General features: G+C 43.2%; 1 protein-coding gene across 1 annotated transcript in view; it reads left to right on the forward strand.

The window, feature by feature from the left end:
- Window positions 1-6,983: 6,983 nt before the first annotated feature.
- The window catches only part of prkdc (protein kinase, DNA-activated, catalytic subunit), a 49,556-nt gene continuing 34,505 nt past the window's right edge, over window positions 6,984-22,034 (forward strand). The window contains exons 1-33 of the mRNA XM_069667813.1: window positions 6,984-7,149; window positions 8,606-8,682; window positions 8,766-8,870; window positions 9,754-9,828; window positions 9,975-10,083; window positions 10,183-10,295; window positions 10,656-10,755; window positions 10,839-10,894; window positions 11,021-11,051; window positions 11,138-11,295; window positions 11,410-11,556; window positions 11,725-11,889; window positions 11,984-12,152; window positions 12,343-12,392; window positions 12,500-12,616; window positions 12,702-12,851; window positions 13,576-13,685; window positions 14,091-14,250; window positions 14,334-14,420; window positions 14,509-14,628; window positions 15,201-15,360; window positions 15,473-15,582; window positions 17,004-17,091; window positions 17,192-17,355; window positions 17,438-17,590; window positions 18,731-18,838; window positions 18,942-19,168; window positions 19,268-19,362; window positions 19,627-19,729; window positions 20,748-20,881; window positions 20,970-21,200; window positions 21,506-21,732; window positions 21,810-22,018. Coding sequence (XP_069523914.1) covers window positions 6,984-7,149; window positions 8,606-8,682; window positions 8,766-8,870; window positions 9,754-9,828; window positions 9,975-10,083; window positions 10,183-10,295; window positions 10,656-10,755; window positions 10,839-10,894; window positions 11,021-11,051; window positions 11,138-11,295; window positions 11,410-11,556; window positions 11,725-11,889; window positions 11,984-12,152; window positions 12,343-12,392; window positions 12,500-12,616; window positions 12,702-12,851; window positions 13,576-13,685; window positions 14,091-14,250; window positions 14,334-14,420; window positions 14,509-14,628; window positions 15,201-15,360; window positions 15,473-15,582; window positions 17,004-17,091; window positions 17,192-17,355; window positions 17,438-17,590; window positions 18,731-18,838; window positions 18,942-19,168; window positions 19,268-19,362; window positions 19,627-19,729; window positions 20,748-20,881; window positions 20,970-21,200; window positions 21,506-21,732; window positions 21,810-22,018 — 4,274 coding nt within the window. The remainder of the gene's footprint in view (window positions 7,150-8,605; window positions 8,683-8,765; window positions 8,871-9,753; window positions 9,829-9,974; window positions 10,084-10,182; window positions 10,296-10,655; window positions 10,756-10,838; window positions 10,895-11,020; window positions 11,052-11,137; window positions 11,296-11,409; window positions 11,557-11,724; window positions 11,890-11,983; window positions 12,153-12,342; window positions 12,393-12,499; window positions 12,617-12,701; window positions 12,852-13,575; window positions 13,686-14,090; window positions 14,251-14,333; window positions 14,421-14,508; window positions 14,629-15,200; window positions 15,361-15,472; window positions 15,583-17,003; window positions 17,092-17,191; window positions 17,356-17,437; window positions 17,591-18,730; window positions 18,839-18,941; window positions 19,169-19,267; window positions 19,363-19,626; window positions 19,730-20,747; window positions 20,882-20,969; window positions 21,201-21,505; window positions 21,733-21,809; window positions 22,019-22,034) is intronic.

Raw genomic sequence — 22,034 nt, forward strand, 5'->3', positions numbered from 1 at the left:
AACTGAAGAAAGAATATTAGTTATTTTTATTTGTTAAAAAAAAAATAAGTGAACGATATGTTTCCTCTCAATCCCAAAAACATGATATTGACAGAATAAAAAACGATCAAAAAATATAAGAATAAGTCGCCTATAAACTTGAATGTGTTTTAACCCACAGGTCTGAGTCATAACCAGACTTAATATCACATTTTTTATTTATACAAAAAGAAACCCTTTATATATGTATATATCAATGGTTTATATGTAGAGGAGGATTTTCCGCCTTTTATTCTGAACCCAAAATCTATTTACTTCCGGCTTTAGTCTGGCGGTCCTGAAATAACATGAGATCTGCGAAATACCGAGTAAAAGTTAATAGTCCAATAAAAGAAGTGCAGTAACCTGATAATTATTGATTTTACAGTGCACAGAGAGCACAGAGATACAGACACACTGCTGATACTCAGGCCGCAGACTCTTTATTGTGTTTGCCGGGTTGTAAATCTCTGCAGTTTATACAGAGGCCCTCCTGTCTGTGGAGCAGCCTCAGTTTGCTGCATAAACTGTGGAGAGGAACAACTTCCTGAGAAATACAGACACATCTGAACTCTTAAAATAAGTTAATCTCACAGTCACAGAACTGCACTCAACCTTTATATGACAGTGGAAGAAGTCTACTCAGATTTTTAACTTGTGTAAAAATTATATTGTCCGATCTCTATTCTAAAGCATTAATGTTTTCATCACTTTAATGTTGCAGGTAAAAGTGGAGCTGATTTTGATCGTACACTTTATCATATAAATTGCTTTCTGTTCTGCTGGGTATTTTGTTAATTTTCCCAGGGCGCCATATTGATATAATCATATGATATTTATTTATTGTTTATATTTTAAAATGTTTATCTGAATCTAAAATGTTACAGAGCTTTCAGAGAAATAGTAGAACTGTAAATATAACTGTTCCCTATAAATGAAGTGGAGTGAAAGTATAAAATGGCACAAATAGTGAAGTAAAGTACAAGGACCTTATATTTGTAATTTAGTACATTACTTAAATTAATGCACTTCAGTCCTTCCCACCACGGCCAACTAACCTATTTAAATATTTTAAATATAAATTATATTGTCAAGTCACAGGTAGATTTTTGAATGTAGTTCAATGTATGTTCAGCCATCTTTGGAACACTTGTTTTAGCTTCGTGGGCATTCCTGAGATCACAGAGAAAGTTGTTCCAGATGTTGTCACAGCAGGGCCAACTGTTCTCTGGTGTTACGGAAGTTTCATGTCATCCGCACTCTTTGCCAAACTAAAGACGAACTTAGATTTCAGTACACACAGTAATGACTTTTTATTTATGTGTCTGAGTGTTTAACTGTATCTTGTTGTCAAAAAACGACCCCTAAAAGCTCCGCTGCGCTGAGAGTGGATCCACCTCTACAGGTTTAAGCAATGACTATATACAGTCTATGGTTTGAAGTAAGGGACATGAGTGACACCTGCTGGTCAGATGAGTGTAGTGCAGTCCCATTAAGCTGCTGCTCATTATTCATCCATGAAACCAGAACAATGTGGGTCTTCTGTTATTTGTTTTATGAGTGATTTTCCATTTATATTTCTATTTCATTTTTTTATTAGTTTTTTATTGTTTTATTATTTAAATAATTGTCTGATTTAAATAAATGAATGGAATTATCTATTGCATTTTACTTTTCATGTTATTATTATGACACTCTAATTATTGTTATTATTACTATAAACGTATTGTGTTTTTATTAAGTGATAAAAGAAGGAAAGTGAAGCGTCAAACACAATTGGACAGATATCATTAAGACTCAACTTACTGCTCGTTTATTATATTATCATGTAAAGTGTTATTTTCACAAAAACATGTAAAAGTCTTTAAAAAACACAAAGAGGAGTTTAAACCATCATCGGCCTCACATGTGTTCGTTTCATTTCTTTAAATAATCTCAGAACAAACTTTGATTTTAACACAAATGTTATTGACACACTTTTTAACAACACTTTAGAGTTTTTTTAAATGAACATTTTGGCAGCTCTCAGGGCGGCCTTTAACTTGTTGCCGGTTTCTTATAAAGGCTGCAGATGGAGGTTTGACGTTGGAGGCGGCAGCAGATTTAGCATGTAGAGGCTTTAGGGTGGAGGTTTGAGATCTTCTGGTGGAGGCGGCGGCTGTGGATGGAGGCTGGAACATCTTTCTCCAGCTGCCTCTCAGAGGTTGTTTTTTCCCGGCAGGTAGACGTTTTTCTCTAAACAGAAAGGTCAAAGGTCAGGAGCTTGATATGTGTGGCTTGAACTTTGTTTTCAGTGAAAGGATCAGTGTAGAAATATACTTTATCCAAACTGTATCTAAAGATGTTCAGTTACTGAAAGTCATTAAAATATGTGACTTACTTTCATTGTTTTTCATCGTAAGCTGCAGACACTCCTCTTGGCTGTCACTGCGTGTAAGACGGTGAACACAAAGAGGCTGAATCTGTTTGGATGGTCTGAAAAACACGTGAAACATGAGTGAGAAGCTTTGCAGCAGGAGAAGAAGTGACAGGAGGTTTTCAAAAGAAAGAAGAGAGACTGAAAATAAAAGACCAGAGGAGAAAATAAATCAGCCTGCTGCTGATCCTCACTGAACAGTAAAACTTGGAGGTTGAAGCTTACCTGAGTTTGGCTGCAGGAACATGTAGGCAGGAGGTGGAGCTTCATCTGGTTGTCATCTGGAGTCGAAGGGTGGAGCTGCAGGTGGTCTGTGTGGAGGCTGGTGGAGGCTTAGATGCAGGCTGCTAGCAGAGGCTGGAGACTTGGAGCTAACTGTGGAGGTTTTGAAGCTGCATGTGGAGGCTGGCTCTTCAGAACTTTTAGGTGGAAGTCTGAGCTGGTTTTCAGTTTTGGTTTGATGCTGGTCTTTGGGTGGAGCTTTGGACTGAAACTCTGTTGCTTCAGTCTGCAGGTGGAGGCGGCAGCAGTTTAGAGGCAGAGAGTGGCCTTGTAGGCTTGTCTGTCTGCACAGATATACAGGTGGAGACAGGTGGAGGGACTGTAGATTTCCATCAGCTGCTGAAGCGGAGGTTTGCTGTCTGCCAGAATCCTCAGGTGGAGGAGGCTGCAGGTTTCTGGCAGATGTTGTAGGTGGAGGTTGAGGCCTCAGATCTTAGCTGGATATGCAGGTGGAGGCAGGCGCAGGGATTTTACATATTTTGTAGAAGGAGCTTTTGTATGAGGAATCTGCAGGTGGGTGAAGCTGCAGGTTGTAGGTGGAGGTTAAGGCTGCATCCCTTTGCCAGAATCTTAGGCGGAGGCAGCCGCTCATGGCTAATGTCAGGGCCTGAAGGTGGAGGTTGAGAGCTCAGATTTCTGCGAGATGTAGAGGAGGAGGCAGGTTTTCTGTGGTGTTGTAGGTGGAGCTTTGGGATGATGAATCTGCTCCAGGTTGCTGGCAGATTTTAGAGGTGGAGGCCGAGTCCTCAGCTGTTTGAGGAGTCTGCAGGTTGCTCTTATAAGCTGTAGCTCGAGGTGGAAATGCAGGTGGAGGTCAGCCATCTGCCAGAGTTTGTTGGTGGAGGCTCGGCAACATGTTGCTGACAGAGGCTGAAGGTTTGGTCTCAAGTTCGTGCCAGAACCTGCAGGTGGAGGCCAATGCGCGTGTTTCTGGCAGAGGCAGTGGTTGGAGTTTTGGAAGTGGAGGCTGGCAAAACGTTTCTCTCTAAACAGAAAGGTCAAAGGTCAGGGACTTTGATGGGTGTAGCTTGAACTTCGTTTACAGTGTGTAGAAATGTACTTTATCTAAACTGTATTTAAAGATGTTTCATTCAAATATGCGACTTACTTTCATCGTTGTTCATTGTGTTCTTCAAGCTGCAGACGCTCCTCTTGGTAAACACTGGATGTTTCCATGGTGGCTAAAAAACGTGGATCCTGTCATCTCTGAACGTGAACTCAGAGGGAGGTTTGGTCTGAAAAACACATGAAACATGACAACATGAAACTGAGTGAGAAACTTCACAGCAGGAGAGACAGTGACCGGAGGTTTTCCAAAGCAACAAGAGGAACTGAAAATAAAAGACCAGAGGAAACGTTTGGAGAAATAAATCAGCCTGCTGCTGATCCTCACTGAATATTCAAACATGGAGCTTACCTGAGTTTGGCTCTCGGTTTTACTCTTCTGGTGGAGGCAGTAGATGTAGGCTTCAGGTGGAGGCGGAATGCTGAGTTTGGTTCTCCAGGATGCAGGCAGAATATTTAGGTGGACGTCTGGGCTTTGTTGTCTTGAACAGTCCGCTGGTTTTAGGCTGGAAAAACGTTACTGGCTGAGGCTGCAGTTGGAGGTTTAGGCTGCACCTTCCAGAGACTGCAGGTAGAGGTCAGTGGGGGTTACAGTTATTTTTGCTAGCAGAGGCCTTAGGCCGTTTCTTTCTCGGAGGCTGCAGACTGCTGTCAAAGTCCAGAGGTGGAGATTCAGGCTGCAGTCGTTTAGAAGAAGTTGCAGGTGGAGGGCTACGGGTTGTTTCTCGGTGTTGGAGGTGGATGATGAGACGTCAGGTCTCTTCTTGATAGTCACAGGGAGCAGTCTGAGAATGCTGGCAGAGGTTTGAAGGTTTAAGTCTTAGATCTCTATTAGAGATGGAGGTGGAGGCAGATGTTATAGGTGGAGCTTTTGGACACAGGGTCCTTAGGTTGCAGTAGATGTTACTAGCAAATGTCATAAGCTGAGGTTTCTCTGCCTGAATCTTCAGGTGGAGGTGGGAGCTGAAGGCTACAGGCAGGGCCAATGGTCGAGTAAGAGTGCTCAGCTGTCTGCCAGGATCTGCAGGTGGAGGCAGCAGGCGTCTGGTAGAGCCTGGAGTTGGCGTGTCAGGCTTAGTGTCAACCAGCATCTATAGTGTTGCTGTTAGAGGCCAAAGGTGGAGGTTGAGGCCTCAGATCTCTGCTACGGTAGATATGCAGGTCGAGGCAAGGCATGTTTGTGGTAAAAGTTGCAGGTGGAGCTCTGGGATGCAAAATCTGCAGGTGGAGGAAGCTGCAGGTTGCTGGCAAAGTCCAGAGGTGGAGATTCAGGCTGCAGCTGTTTGCAAGAATTTGCAGGTGGAGGAGGCTGCAGGTTACAGCTAGATGTTGACAGTAAGATCTCTGCTCCCTATGCAGGTGGAGGCAGGTACATGTTTCTGGCAGATGTTCTGGGTGGAGCTTTAGCATCCACAATCTGTTGTTGGATTTGGCTGCATGTTTCTGGCCAAGATGAGGGGTGGAGGTTCAGGCCTTTTTGTGTCTGCAAGAATCTGCAGGTGGAGGAGGCTGCAGGTTGCTGGCAGAAGCTGTAGATGGAGATTTGCTATGCAGCTTTCTTCCAGATTCAACAGGTGGAGGCGATGGTGCAGGTTGCAAGCAGGAGGTGGAGGAGACTTTAAGTTTTGGAATTGGTTTCAAGAGTCATCTGCAAGAATCTACGGGTGGAGGTTGTAATGATACTTGCTTGCAGGGCTTTGGTGTGTTGTCATGGTGATAAGACAACAGTTTCTGGAACAGGCTGATGGAGGAGACTTTAGGTGGAGGAAGGAGCTTCTCACTCCAACTGGCTTTTAGAAGTCGAACATCGTGGCAGAGGATACAGTTTGACAAAGATGGACATTGAAGGTGGAGCTCAGAGCTGCACGCTGATGTAGAGGCTCAAGCTGATAGGTGGAGCATCAGTTTGCAGCTGTAATTTGGACTCAAACGTACCTCAGCAGATCATCCACCACAGCGTGGTAGACGTGCTGGAGCTCCTCCACTGTGTGGTTGTGTGTGTTCACATCAGTGGAGCTCAGCTGGTCAGCAGCACTGGAGGCCCGGGGGCTGGGGGGCACACTGGAGGCCACAGGCAGGTCAGCAGGAGGGACGGTGGCAGGTCGAGGCCTGGAGAGCAAATCCACCTTCCCTGGACGTTCAGCAGGAGGACGAGGCACGGAGCTCCTGTTCCTCTTCTGGGGAGGGTTTTCAGCAGCAGCAGAGTGCTGCGGCCTCGAGCCGAAACTCAGCACCTGGAGAAGGTGAGCAGCACACGACAGGAAGTCAGGCTCTGGAAACTTCTGACTTATTTACATCTTATTTTTATCATCTGACATAAAATCAGCATCAGATGAACGACAGAGGACGACTCTGTCACAGTGAAACACCTTCACATATTCTGTCTGTTTAGAGGTGAATTCTACTGTTTTTTTTTTTACTTCCACAATATAAGGAAGAACTTCACTTCAACAATGAAAAAAATAAACTAAAATAATTTCTACTAAGAAAACTTAAACAGTCTCAGGTGTCTCACCTGCTGGTTGCTGCACACTTCCTGCAGGCTTCATGCTTCTCTGCACGGTCTGCCTGACGTGGTCTTCACTTTTCTGTAATAATGAAATAAACAAAATCCGTCTGCCCCAGATCCACTGTTTATTAATAATAATAATAATAATAATAATAAGAATAAGAAGAAGAAGAAGAAGAAGAAGAAGAAGGAGAGGAAGAAAAATAATTTAAAAAATGCTTAATTATTATGCAAAATCAATGACTGTATATTTACACTATGTGCAAAATCAATATAATACGATTTCCGGTTACGCTTGAAAATTTAACTTTTAACTAGTATGGTCCAAGTGAAGAAGGCATTGGCGCAGAAATAACGCTTAACGCTGATCTTTATGACAATAGAGACGTTAGTAGTTTGATTATACATTAGCGTTGATAAATATAATTATAGTCTTTAGGTCTTTTTGTCGCTTGAAATCCATTGGAACAATATCATCAGGGCTTTTATTTTGAAACCCACGCCGTGTGTATCCGGTTCTTGTTCTTCCTGATGTGCGTGGTGATTTGAGTTTGAATGCGCAGGTTAGCTTGACGCTGGCGCTGTGTCTGTCTTGTTTAGCTGTAATAGAACTTTCTGTAATTGTGTACTTATTATACGAGTGGGTTTGTGGTGCTTGTGATGCTAATGTTAGCTTAGCACAGAGCTGCAGTCATGTCTTCTCCTGTAAGCAGTACTGCTGGAGGGATTCACGGGCTTCTCCTGAAACTTCATGAATCACTTTCAGACGAGGACTCACGAGCCGCTGCGCTGAAATGTCACGATATTGTCGGGGACTTGGGGCAGGAGTGCATGCTAACACCTACCGAGAATGAACTTGGTAAGACAATCAAGTCTATCAAATAGTCCAATAAATATCACAAAGGGACGCATTGAACTCTCGCCAAACTCCATTCATAATCTGGCAATTTTATGTTAATGATGCTTTTGTGTTTGATGGGTGTTTAACATCTTGTAGGATAAAGTTTTCTCAGGACCTTTAGAAGCCACTTATCAGTTCGTCATGTAGAATTTATTGCATCAACGTCGATAACTTTTTATTACCTTTGCCAGTATCAGAACAGCCTGGTCCGCCAAAACTGCAGCGTGGTGGGCGGTAACTCCATCAGACCACAATATATAAAAACAGCGGGATTCTTTGAGATTAACTAAAGTTTGCACGATGCAAATACAACTCAACAAGAAGTCTGAACAATAAAAGTAGTTATACAGTCAAAAAAGCAAAGATAAACTATTTCAGGATTTTCAACAGCGGGTCTTTACGATGTTGTTTAAACCACAGATTCCCTCCATGACACCTTGTTCCCGATAGTGTGAATCAACACCTGCCACCTGCAGGGTACATGTTGGGCATGTACAGTGCAACTGCCACCGTGACACATTTTAATATTTTATATTTATATTAAAATATCGCATGTTATTATATTGTGTTATAAATATTTATAAAGAAATTCGTCATTTGAATACCGGTAGGCCTATATATTTTATCTATGTTCTCTGTCGGGTATATGTGACTGTGTTTTAGTTTATTACAGCAGCCCCAATTTTCAACTTTCATATGTAGTATACAAATATCTTTAAATTTAACATGAAATTACAACCAAAGAAAATCTTCTTGTACTTTTGATTTCACATGACGAGAAAATATTGCCAAATAGAGCGTAAATGTTGGCTTTGTGTTATTGTATTTTTTTCCCTTTGCTGTATTTTATTATATACATACTTAAAGAACTGAACTACGTGAATTACGTCGTCAGGGATTAACGTTTAATGATATATTCCATATTTTTACTGTAAGGTGTCAGATAAAAATGTTCAGTGAGAACAAAAGATCTAAATTCAGACCATGACTTGGATTAACATCCATATTTAATTTGTGGATTGATGGTGTACAAAAGAGTGCTTCAGTCTAACCATATTAAATTGTGTAACTGTCACTGTCAGAGACAATGTTGTTGGCCAGACTTAACATATTATTGTAGTTATTTTCCTCACGGTTTGGCCAACAGTCTCTGAGCAGATGATTTAATAAAGCTGTGACGAGTTTTGAGTTTAAAGTCATGGACAAACTCTTTGTGATACTCCTGCGATGCTCCTCTCCGGCTCTCCATCCAACTTCTTCCAAGTGTCTAAACAATAATTTTAGTCCCGTTTACCTTTCATCAGTGAGTTAGTCAGTAACCACATTAGTGACCCAGTTGATATTTAGGCTTTAGTCTTTAATTGTTGGCATTGAATGGACATACTTTCCTTCTGATTCCGTCTTCGTCTTGAAGCTTTACAGACGTCCCTGTTGTTCTCCAAAGACTATGGACTGCTCGTCTTCCTCAGGAAGTCTCTGTCGTCAGATGAGGTAGATATAAAGGAGCCTTCGGTCCATAATGATGTTGTCAGAGAGCTTTAGAGTTCTGACGTTGACAGAGATTTCTCTTCCAGCTCCGGGACACTCGAGTCGACATCCTGTGTTTTCTGGAGAAGTTCTTGGACCGGGTCTCACCGAGAGTCAAAGGTTGGGAGAAGACGTACGCCGTTGACATCAGAGTAAGTTTCTCATTTAGAAAACAGACTCAGTTTACAGCTGGTGTTTGGCTTCTTTAGCTTTTTACACATCGCCGTGTGTCCCGTGCAGTGTGCAAAAGGATTAAGTTTGATTTTAGTAACTTGGAAAGAAGAAAAATGATTCCAGGAAATGTTTATGTTTCAGACTATTTTGTTTTCTAAAATATATAATTTCATACTTTCTTAAAATTGATCATACAGGCAGATTGTTTAAAGCCGACCTGTTGACCTCTGTGTGAGATCGGCACAGTGTCTATTAGCTGAACCACTACAAGACAAATACATTCGTTGGAATTGAAACACAACGTTACAAATAAGCAAAACTTTTCAACGATGTTATCTGAGAACTAAACAGACAGTCTGCGTAAGTGAACCTGTTCTTATTCATAAAAGAGACCAGGAAGTATGGGGGGACAAACTATATATTATTACTTACTTAGTATGTTAAGGGAATATGATACGAGTGAAGGTAACAAAGGTTAGTTTACCTCATCTTTGGACAGAGAGGTTTGACAGTGGAGCGTAGGAGTGAGGACTGAATGAGCAAAACAGTTAAATCATTTTTCTACAGTTGGCTTCAGAATACAAAATATTTAACCTGGTTGGCCAAGGGTTCCTATTTGGAAGAAATATGTAATAAACATCCAGCTAATTGTCCTCACATATTGTCTTATGAATGTACAGAGATGTCTGAAAGTTTAAGCCTGGAGAAGTCTGTAAACTTAAACTTTGTAGGAACCCTGTCCCGCTCAAGTCTGACGGCTAGTCGCCTCAACGTCCACCAATTTGTATCAATAATTAGAAACAAGTCAAACTTCTTTTGAATGTTATTCTCATATTCATTCTCTCCTCTTCTTTTCCTCAGGACACGTGCATGGCTGTGTACACCAAGGAGAAGATAGCCAAATGCAGGACTCCGGTGCTGGAGCTGCTTATTAAGGTCAGTTTCTCTGACAGCTGATGTGTTCAGATCCACTACTGACAAAATGACTTACTATCATCTGGTGAGAGTCTCTGTGATGTCTTTGTTAATACGTTCTTAATAAGTGGTTGTTTATAAAAAGACATTGTTCCTGTTCTCCGCAGGTTCTCCAAACCACGAAGGCGTCCAGCGTGGCTGCAGACCTCCGAATCTGCGACATCTTCAACAGATTTTACAGCGAGCTTTGTCAGAAGAGCAAACTACCCGACTCTGGTGAGCTTCTTGTGATGTCTGACACCAAGGTTGGGTTTATAACCATCATTTTATTGAAGGTTATTAATACTTAACTGTTCTTTGTTGCTTTTGGGAAAGTCCTCGGCAAAATCTACGAGCTGCTGGGAGTCCTTGCAGAGGTTCATCCCAGCGAGATGGTCAACAACTCGGACAAACTCTACAAAGCTTATCTGGGGGAGTTAAAGGAACAGGTTTGTTGACAGATGGAATGTCTTCACTGTCATTGCACCACCATGCTCAGATCATCAGCAGGGCCACATTTGGGAATGATATAAAGGATTCAGTAATTTACAGAACAATAAAGAAGAAATATTACACAGTTATTGTAGCAGCTAGTAAACAGACCTTAAACATAGTTCATTTGAAAGATTGTTATGTAGATTTAAACATTTAAACGAATGCGTTTTACACATGAAGGCTGTTCAGAGCTAATTAAAAGCCTAAATAGTTGCAGCTGTCTCTCTTGAAAGTAGAAACAGCAACTTTCTGCACTAAATAAATCCTGTAAATGTAGCGACGTGTTTGTTCATGTGTGGCTCCTGTTGTTCCAGATGACCTCTGCGACTAAGGAACCAAAGCTGTTTGTTGTCGCTGGATGTTTGAGAGGAGTCACAGCTCTGATGGTCAACTTCACTAAAACCATGGAAGAAGGTTTGTCTCCATGTTTTATTCCACATGTACAAACAGCTGTGTCTGAAGCTGCGTGATGATCAGTGTGTTCCTCTAACTTGCAGATCCGGCGACGTCTAAGGACATCTTTCAGTACGCCCTGAAGGCCATCAGCCCCCAGGTGAGTGTCTTTAACCTTCCTTTGTCTGTGCAGGATGTTTCACGACCTTTGATGTGACTGAATTTACAGGAAATGCGATCGTCTGTAACACGACTCCTGTTTGTGCTCGTTAACTTTATGTTGTAGATGGAGATGAGTCGCTACGCTGTCACATTTGGTAAGGACGACTGTTTCCACGAGAAAATCAAAATCAAACTTAACTAACCACCAAACTCAAACATCTCTGTGACTCTTCTTTCACAGCTGGGCTTCGACTTGTAGCCAGACATGCCTCCCAGTTCAGCAGCTGCCTCATGGACCACTACAGAGCTCTGTTCGAGGTCATGTCTAAGCTGTGTGGACACATCAACGCTGAGATGAAGAAGACGAGTTACTACGCACTCGAGTCCTTCCTCAAACAGGTGAACACATGAAGGCTGACACCGTGTTAGCGCTGTGATTAAAGCCTCACACTGTTTGTCATGATGCCAGCCAAAGTCAAACGATTCCTCTCATGTCTCTGTGACCTTCTGAAGGTCGCGATGCTGGTGGCCGAGAACATCGAGGAGCACAAGAGCAAGTTGAAGTTCTTCATGCAGAAGTTCTGCGGCATCATAAAGACGATGGACTCGACACATAAGGAGCTGTCCATCGCCATACGAGGATATGGATTCTTCGCAGGCGTATGTTCTGTCCCATGTTTACTTTCATCACAGCACTTTGTTTAAAGCTCGTCCCAGACTGTATTTATTTAAGCCACTAGATAATCTTAAATGTAATCTGTTGTTCTGTTGTTATGTACAATCTCACCTCTGAATGTATAATAAATATAAAACCTTTTCCTTCTGTAGCCGTGTAAGAAGGTGTGTCCGCAGGACGTGGACCTGATGTACACAGAGCTGATCCAGCGCTGTAAGCAGATGTACCTGACCGAGTCTGACGGCGAGGACGACAGCTTCTACCAGCTGCCCAGCTTCCTCGACTCCATCGCCAGCGTCCTCATTCACCTGGACAAGGTAACACACACACACACACGCACAGTCTGACAAGCTTCCACCTGTCCTTTCTTTAGTCTGATGTTAATGGTGCCATGTTGTGTCTGTCTCTCAGATTCCAGAGGTGTACACTCCTCTGCTGGAGCGCCTCCTGGTGGTGCAGATCGACAGCTTCCCTCAGTACAGCGAGAAGATGCAGACTGCGTGCTGCAGGTCCATCCTGAAGGTGCTGGTGGCCATGGCCTCTAAAGGCCCGGTGCTGTGGAGTTTCATCAGCTCTGTGGGTACGTTGATCACGGACACATCGGACTTAAAAGACCATCATGAAAGTCTTAATGTAATCGCTGTCCTTTATCAGATACTGTTATATCAAGCCCTCGTAAGTGTGTCGATTATGGATGTCCAGGTTCGATTAAATGCTGCTTCTGAGATTTCGTGCAACGTGTGCTAAAATGTTCACTCCTTATCCTTCAGTGCACCAGGGTTTGATTCGTGTCTGCTCGAAGCCCATCCTGATGTCTGAGGTCAGACGAATGTTTACGATGTTTGTTTCATAACTGGATTCACAAACTTTTATTTATTTACTCTGCTTACTCTCGATGAAATATCGTGTTCGTCCGTCTTCTCTCAGGACAAAGAAAGTGCTTCTGCTGAGTCTTCACAAGTTCGAGCTGGAAAGTGGAAAGTTCCTTCCAGTCAGAACTACCTGGCTCTGTATAAAAGCCTTCTGGACTGTGATCGGCTGAAGGTGCAGCTTTGTTCTGTTAAAAGTTTTATACAGAACGTCTATAAAGCCTTTAAATAACGGTTCTTTCCTGTGTCGTCCTCTGCAGGATTCAGGGTTTCTGGACGGAGCTTTTGAAAGTCAGAACGCTGCTCTGGTGTCTTTGAGCCGCCTGCTTTATGATGAGCTGGTGAAATCGATTCTCCGGATTGTGGAGAAATTGGACTTATCTGTGCAGAACGTGACAACAGGAGAGGAGGTGAGAGGTCACTGTCAGGTCCAACTTAAAGCCCTTTCACACGTGCACTGCACTCCTGAACATTTCCTGACATTGTCCGGGTGGGCTGCATGTGTGAACGCAAACGCCTCCTAGTTAGATGTCGAGGAGAAGTCGGGGTCAGCCTGTGTGTGAACGCAGCAGAGATGTTACGCATCGAAACGAGACACTACACAGCTGCACTTCTTTTAGAACTAAACAATAAGGTCAACATTTAACAGAAAACGTTGAATCACTGCATTTACTGGAGGGACGTACCAGTGGACGTCTCTCTCTCTCTCTCTCTCGCTCTCTCTGTTCTGACGAGCACGTGTGGAGACGCTGCTCCACGTATGGGAGAGACAGAGAGCGAGAGTGTCCAGTGAATGAAGCGATGAGTTTTGATAGAATGAGTCGCCAAACAAACTCCCCGCCACTACTGCGTCCGACGTGTGTGAGAGGGCAGCTCGACAAACTGTCACGGGCAGACGGTCCTGAAATGTTCAGGGAATTGTCAGGAGTGCCCGTGTGAATGTAGTTCGTTGAAGTTTATGAAACATAGCTGACAGGTGTGCAGGAGAAACACGACGTCCTGATGAGCAAGTACACAGACCTGTTGATATTGTTTACACTTTATTTTAAGCAGGCATGACGAAGTGAAATCTTTGCTGTGTGCCGAATTGTTTTCTTCTGCTGACCGTCGAATCGTTTCCTTTCTACCTGTCAGGCTCCCGATGATGCAGCTCATGTCGTGCCCTCCTCTGACCCCACAGCTCACCTGTTGCCCAATAAGATCAAAGACTTCACTGCCTTTATCAACCTGGTCGACTTCTGCAGGTAAAAGAGACAGCATGCGAACTCTCCCAGGTGTCAGAATACAAACAGAAGGATGTTTAATGTGTCCCATCTCAGGCTGCATCCACATACATGCTTTTAAACACATACACGTTGCTACGTTCATGCCGAGCTTCCACTCTACTCGGGCGTATATTTGAGCTGAGACCATTTGTAGTTTAAACAGGGCAGTGTTTGTCCGTCTGATATCATGTCTGCCAAGTCTACACCTTATTTCCTTTTAACTTTAATTTTCATCAACATCAAATCACGAGGACATTGAACTCTGTGTGAATGTTACTTAAGTGAAGCCTGCACACAGTCTTTGGTCCCCCACTGTTCTCATGCTGGGTATTGTAGCACATTTAGATTCATTTTGAAGCAGTAAAACTTCTTGTTTTTTTGCAGCCAGTTGTTGCTGAATAATCACGTGGAGTATTTTCAGTCCTGGGTGTTTCCTCTAAGCCACGAGCTGATCCTGCACTCCATAAGAAATCCTCTGGTCAGCGGCTTCTACAAGCTGCTCTCTGTCACCATGAGAATATCAAAGAGAATCAAGTTCTACCAGGTAAAACTTTTCTGGTTTCTAAGCCAGGTATGTGAGGTGTATCATACAGATCATACAGGTAATGTAAATGATCTTTCTAACAGGGAGTCGGTCTGAAAGCCTCGACCTCCCCGCAGAGTGACCCCGTGAGAAGTGCCTGTTTCGCGCTCTTCTCTAAGTTTGGAAAAGAGGTACTGCAGCTCCTGTCACAACCTGTCCTCAGAGTGTCATTAATGCTCTTGTTGTAGGAGACGTGAGTGACCTGTTGTTTCCCATCAGGTGTGCGTGAGGATGAAGCAGTACAAAGACGAGCTGCTGGCCTCCTGCCTGACGTTCGTCCTCTCGCTGCACCACAACATCGTAGCTCTCGACATCAAGGCCTACTGTCCGGCTCTGGAGGTCCGATCTTTATTTTCACTGTGGAACAAACACTAAATGTAAAAGCTGTACAGGTGGTATTTTAGTCGAGTGATTTTAGAGACGAAATATTCTAGTAAACTCTTTTTATTTCAGTTAAATCATCACGTGGATATGGCTCTGCAGAGGTGCACAGCAGGCAGCTTTCGTAGATCAATAACGCTATAAAACAATATTGAACATTTTCAAACAGAGGGCGGACAGCCGTCTGCTAAGCTATGACGCTCTGCGACATGTGCTGCAGACAGAGCTGAGAGGATCTTACATTAAAGAGACACCATTTTTAAATCACTCCCAGCTTTGTTTTGCCAATATGTATAAATCTGTTATCGGCCCATATCGGCCTGGTAGTCAGTATTTGTCAGATGTCTAAAGTACATGTTAAAAAGAGTGTGTGAAAAATAGCTAACAAGCATCAGAGAAGCTAAGAGGAACCACGAGCTAAAGGTAACCGATAAATGATGGCTAATGGTAACAATACGATTCTGGACTTCTGTGTGTGTGTGTGTGTGTGTGTGTGTGTGTGTGTGTGTGTGTGTGTTCTGCATGTCTAGGCAGCTCTGAAGTTGGGTCTGAGCCATGTTCCTCTGGCCAACATCGCCCTCGATGCTCTTGAGGACTGGTCCTCCCACATCGCCATGGAGACGATGCAGCCCTGCTACACCAACATCCTCCCTCTCCTGGACGGATACCTGAAAACCACCTCCACCGACAGTAAGCACAGAACACCGTCAGGGGAGGCCAGCTCTTTGTTCGTTGATGGAACTGATGGCAGTTTAGTGAATAAATATTTCATGAGTCTGATTCAGATGTTGTCTTTTTACAGACAGAGACGACAGTAACTGGGAGGTGATGTCTGCTGTGTCTTCAAGAAGTGACCGAGGTTACAGCCGAGTGATGACCAGGCTGTTGAAAAAATCCAACCAGCTCACCATGGTAACGACAGGAAGCGGGGAAACTGTTTTCAGTGCTCAGTATTTTCTTCTCTGGCTCTAGGAGTGTCTCGATTTCCAAACCTTAATCGCTTTTTATTTACTGATTTGTCTCTTTGGTGTCTCTCTACTCCTTAAAGTCAGAGTTGATTTCAAATAAACATTATCATTTTATTGACGATCAATCATCACAATTTGGCTGCAGTTATTCTATGACGAGGTGAAAGGGGAAACCTGGTTTAGCATATTTACGGGCTTGAATGGCTAAAAGGTACGCAATGTTTTGGATTGCTCCAGTCGATAGAATCAGGCAGTGACTGCATCTAAAACTACAAACACCAAAGTCACACAAGAACACGCGGCGGGAGAACAACAACAACAACAAAGGTTAAATTGCTGTTTTTGTCAATGGAGTCTGGTGCGTTTGAAGAGAGCAATGACACGTCCCCCTCTTTAACAAGCAGGTCTATCTCTGTCTTTACCTGTTGATCTTGATATAAACACTCAGATTGTTATTCTAAGTGTGTGACAACATTACAGAAAGGATCCCTACAGAGATAGACCTTTTTGTTACGGAGGAAGATGATTGTTTTAAACCAGAAAAAGCCGTTACATCGCTCTCTCTTTATAGCTACCAGACTCCACTGAAAAAAACAGTGATTTTACCTTGCAGAGCTCAGAGTCACTGGTCTACCTCTGCTTCGACTGCTTAGGTGATTCATATATTCACGTTTTAAATAGTTTGTTTGTATCCAACACAATAACTGTGTAACAAACAATAACACACAAAACAACAGCTGATCGAGGCAGCAGTAGACCAGCAGCTGCTGTGTCCTGTGAGCTAAAATCAGTGTTTTTCTGAATGGAGTCTGGTGTGTGTGCAGAGAGCGATGTAACGTCTGTGTGTGGTTAAAACAATCATCTTCCTCTGTAACAAAAAGGTCTATCTCTGTAGGGATCCTTTCTGTCATGTTGTCACACACTTAGAATAACAATCTGAGCCTGTCAGTGGAAACAACAAGAACTTTGAGTGGACGACCTTTGACCCATCAATGATTATGTCGCAGCCATTACAGCCTGTTTCCCGAAGCTAATGGAGCAGTAAAAAAAAATATTGTACCTTTTAGTCATTTACACCTGAAAATATGAAAAAAACAAATAGAACTAAGGTACTCAACATACCAGAATCGCCCGTAAAGGAACTGTTATGAAATGTCATCAGTTAAAACAATTACAGAAGGAGGTGAACATGTTGTATCTGATGATAGCAGGAATTTACAGACCCCCCAAATGACTGTGGTGTTGTTGCAGAAATCATTTAATGGTCTAATCTAAAGACGTACCTATTATTGAACAGAAATGTATATGATTGTATGTTTTCCCCTGAGAGGTCCTGTATTACAGTTTACTTCTGTGTGCCTGTAGGAAGATGCTCCTCTCGTTGTGGTGAGGCTCAGGGTGGTGAAGTTACTCGGCCACCTGGGAGGAAAGCTCAACAGGAACCTTGTGACTGGTAAGGATTCACATAACCAACCCTCCTTCTCATTATTTTTTACACTTGAAGATCAATTTTGAATAAAGATTTGATCATAGCCATCTGTTTTCACATGCAGTGGTGTCGTCGGAGGAGATGATGAAGAAATTTGTCGCCTGGGATTCAGAGAAGCGGCTCAGCTTCGCGGTGCCGTTCGCCGACATGAAGCCGGTCATCTACCTCGACCCGTTCCTGCCTCGCATCAGTGAACTGGCTCTGTCCACCAGTGACAGGCAGACCAAAGTAAGTCCTCCAACATCAGCGAAGGACGAATCTGTAGAAACCAGTGGTTGTTTAAATCCACCTCGTCTTGTGTGCGTTGCAGGTCGCAGCCTGTGAGCTGCTGCACAGCCTGGTGGTCTACATGGTGGGGAAGAGTGCTCAGATGGTTGAAGGGACGAATACTTTACCTCCGATGTACAAGCTGCACAAGAGGCTGTTTCCTGTCCTGCTGCGTCTGGCCTGTGATGTGGATCAGGTATGATGTTACCTCAAACACTGTTCCTGCTGCTCATGGAAGGTCTGTGAATTTCATGGGATTTAGAGGGATGGCAATTCAGACAGGGAGACAGATTTATGGTAAAATCTCGCTCTAGAAATCAACGATTATTTGGATGTTACCAGAATGTGAGTGAGAGTTTAAGGATGAAGTTACCATGTCGTTCAAACAATTAATCATATGAGAAAGTAGTATTCAACATAACTGTCGAGCTGTGTTTCTGATTTCTTTGATTCGACATGTGTCGCACATGAACACTTTGTGTTTGCTTTATTTACCAAAGTAACTTCTTGTGCAGTTTCTGCAGATGTTCCTTCTTTCTTTAGGCTGCAGAGCAGAGCAGCTGCAGAATCAGTTCTTCCAGCACCAGCTCGGTCATTTGATGTTGTTGGTGCACCAGAAGAACTACAGACGATTTCAGCTTTTGATCTTGTCTTTGCTCTTTTTGCAATCGAGCTACATTTAAATCGGCGTGAATGAAACATAAGCGTGCAGGCTGTTTGGATGAGGATGTATTTATCAGAGCCGGAGTACACGTCTGAAGAAATGCAGCGGAGTGAGGCTGTTCGCAAGCGATGCATCCTGGTACATGTAGGCACTGATGGCACAGGTCAACAAGCAGGAGAACTCTGCTTTCTATGACATAAAACCACAAAAAAAGTTTTAAAAACTGAGCTAAATATTAATTAAACTAGTTTACTTACTTAGCTGCTATAAAAGTTTAATCTTTCATAGCACCAGCTTCCACTTGGTTAACAGTTATTTTATTTACTATAATCTCCTGATATATTGTGATTAACATGAGTATTAACAAAGTTTTTTTAGAGTTGTGTTTGTACCTGTAGGTAGGTTTGGTTTACAGTGTATGAATAGGCCTCCTTTTACACACACACACACACACACACACACACACACACAATCAGCAGCACGAGACAGACTTGGTAAACATGTTCACAAAGTGACGACAGCGTTCGAGACTGAAAGGTTATCCTTAGCAAACACAGGATAAAAATAAACCCTCAGTTAAAAACAAGGTAAATAAAAACAAGATGAAAGACAAGAGATGCTGGAGTGTACTCATAGAACAGTGATGTTTATGTATCTGACTGTGTTCACCAGGTGACCAGGCAGCTGTTTGAACCGCTGGTCATGCAGCTGATTCACTGGTTCACCAACAACAAGAAGTTTGAGAGTCAGGATACAGTAGCTGTTCTGGAGGCCATCATGGTGAGTGTTTGAACTCTATGAAGGGCTTTAAAGTCAGATGTTCAGATGGTTTCTTTCCTGTCATTTGAAGCGCGTCATATTCATGTTTAGTTTTTTGTTTCAGGACGGTGTGGTGGACCCAATGGACAGCACTCTCAGAGACTTCTGTGGACGCTGCATGGAGGAGTTTGTCAAATGGTCGATCAAACAAACGACCCCAAAGCAGCAGGAGAAGAGCCCGACCAACATGAAGTCTTTGTTTAAGCGAATCTACAGCTTGGCTCTCCACCCCAACGGCTTCAAGAGGCTGGGAGCAGCTTTAGCCTTCAACAGTATCTACAGGCTGTTCAGGTGCAACGCTTGACCTCTGTGTTTACACTTCTCTGTTCTCTGTTCATATTACCAACATGTCCGCCTGTTCGCTCTGTTCTGTGCTCCATCTGTCTGCAGGGAGGAGAGTTCCCTGGTGGAGCAGTTTGTCTTTGAGGTTCTCGTCATATTCGTTGAAAGTTTGGCTCTGGCACACTCAGACGAGCGATCAATGGGTAAAAGTTCTTCAGATTTAAATTCAGATTTCATGTCTTTATTACTGTCTTTAATAAATGTGCTGAAGTGAAATAGATTATAAATAGCAGTGATTATTTTAGCCTAAAATCAGCTTGTTTTTATGTTTTATATGTTTTTGTGTTGCAAAAACATCCCTCAAGTTAAACAAGGTTCCATTGTACTTTAAAGGAAACGTAATTAGTAGCTTGTTTTAAATTAAAGATATCTGTTAGATTGTTATAAAGCTGTTCTTGTATCCTCAGGTACTGTGCAGCAGTGCGGCGGTGCCATCGATCATCTGAAAAGAATCATCAAACATAAAGCCCCCGGCCTCAACGAGCCGAGTGTGAAGAGACGCGTCCCGAGGTTGGTGCTCTGTGTTCAGGGTAAAGTGGCGGATGATGGTTATGATGATGGTTGTATCATGTAGCATTATAAAGCGAACATACTGATTATTAGCTGTTGTGTTGCTCCGAATATGGACATATTTTATTTTATGCTCCCTTTGTAAGTTTCTTTAATGCATAAAGCGGTCTCACTGCTGCATGAACAGATGCTTTGCACATTTAAATCTGAGGCACTGCAGCTTATGTTGATCGTCTATATCTTCAGACACACCGTCAGGATTGGTCACAATCCACAGTTTTTTCTAACTCTGTGAAGGTCACACACTCGCAGTCTGAGTTCATACAGTGAAATTCTTTGGTACAAAGCAGCTTCGTCCTGATTAATCCGGAGCTCCAGCTGTCTAAATTATTAAACTAAATTATGTCAGAAGATAAAAGTGTAGTTTAGGGCCGTCAAAAGTCAGGTACCTGTCTGAGAGAGAGACTTACTTATGCTCCTGTTATAAACTTTACTTATGTTCCTGTTATAACCTGTAAAAGCTGCTGATGTTCATTCAGCACCATGTTGGTTTCAAACGTTTTAATACAGCAGGCGTCCCACATACAGAGGCAAAATCCTGGCTGCATTGGCCGCTGGTTCGACTCTGACGTCGGCCCTTGTTGCACATTGTCACTCCACTCTCTCCTCCCCACATTCCTGTCTGTCTTCCTGTCAAAAACAAGACATTATTTACGTGCAGGTGCAGGTTTCAGACCTCAGATGCAATCTGTTTCACTTGGTTAACGGATGCATGCAGAATTAGTTGACGTGAGATCCGTCCTGTGCATCACAAGTACAAAGGATATCAGGTGGACTTTTGCTTTGATGTTTCAATGCCTGAATTTATGTGCAGAGAAAACAAGGTGCAGTTGAAGTCAGTTAAATTCTACAGCTACCTGTGCACTCTGCTTTTTCTTGTTGCTATGACGCAGTAATGTTGATGCACTGATAAGAAATAATAATTAACTTGTGTAAATGAACGTTTCCTCTTCTTCAGAGGGTTTCCTCCCGATGAGAAGCTGTGCCTCTCTGATGTGGTCGTGTGGCTCATGGAACAATGTGGCCGACCTCAGACTGAGTGTCGCCACAGGTGCATGGAGCTCTTCTATGAGTTTGTGCCTCTCCTCCCAGGTGAGCCATCCTACCAAATATTTAATCTTCCAGTAAAGTATAAACAACAGTATTTTACGTGTGAATGTATCTTTGATGTGTGTGACAGGAAAGACGTCCCCCCCTCAGTGGTTGGATGGCATGCTGAAGGATCACGGCGTTGGTTTCCTGGTCTCTCGCTTTGAGGGCGGGGGTCTCCTCTGCCAGCCCACTCTCAGGGACCTGAGGGGGCCGTTCAGTGTCAGAGCCACGCTGCAGTGGCTGGACCTGCTGCTGGCTGCACTGGACTGCTACAACACCTTCATCAGCTTACACATAGTCAAGCCTCATCACATGCTCAGTGAGTCAGTTACACTTCTAGGATATTAGGTGTATCCCTCTTTCTGACATCGTCTGCTCAGCGTGCATAATTATTTACGTTTTGAGTTAAAGGGAATTCTGGTCTTTTTAAACCTGGCCTCATTTTCGTACTTTGCAATCTAAATAACCAATAGCTTTAAACATTTTGGAAATGCTCCAGTAGGTTGCTTCACACAGCAGCCGTAAAGTTGGCTTTAATGGCTGCAGCCTAGTTTCTAACATGGTCTTGTGTACTGGCCTTGCAGTTATTCTAACAAACACTTCTTTTACTTCTTCATCTTCAAGGTTTGAAAGAGAAGTCGAGCTTTCTGAAAGCTGTAAGTTTCTTCCTGACTGAGCTGGCGACTCACGACCTGGCAGCAGCAGAGAGCTGCTTCCCTCTGGGAGAGAAGACGTCTCACTTCAGCCCCCGAGAGGTGGACCAGTACAACTTCAGCAAGTGCACCATCATCGTCCGCCTGCTGGACTTCGTCACCATGATCCTTGTGAAAGGAGGCCAGGAGTTTGTAGAGGTATCACTCAAGTTAAGACTCACAAACAAAGTCAGGATTTTTCCTTTTTGTTAACGGCCTTCTTTCTCCGTCCGCAGCTTCTGGAACAAGACGTCTTCGTCACTGCTTTTTTTGAGCTGGCAGCGTTGGTGGTGTGCGAGCCGTCTGCTGTCGGCTTCAACATGGCCGACGTAGAGGTGATGAAGAACCTTCCAGAACAGTGTGTTCCTCTACTGAAGGCCCTGCTGGCCTCACCTCACTGCTCTCGAGTTGAAAGCAGTTTGCGGACGAAAATCTCACGTAAAAAGTGAGTTAATCACATT

Source organism: Semicossyphus pulcher, unplaced genomic scaffold (assembly GCF_022749685.1).
Source record: "Semicossyphus pulcher isolate SPU_LCO1_2020_fin unplaced genomic scaffold, fSemPul1.0.p SCAF_18, whole genome shotgun sequence".
NCBI classification, from domain to species: Eukaryota; Metazoa; Chordata; class Actinopteri; order Labriformes; family Labridae; genus Semicossyphus; species Semicossyphus pulcher.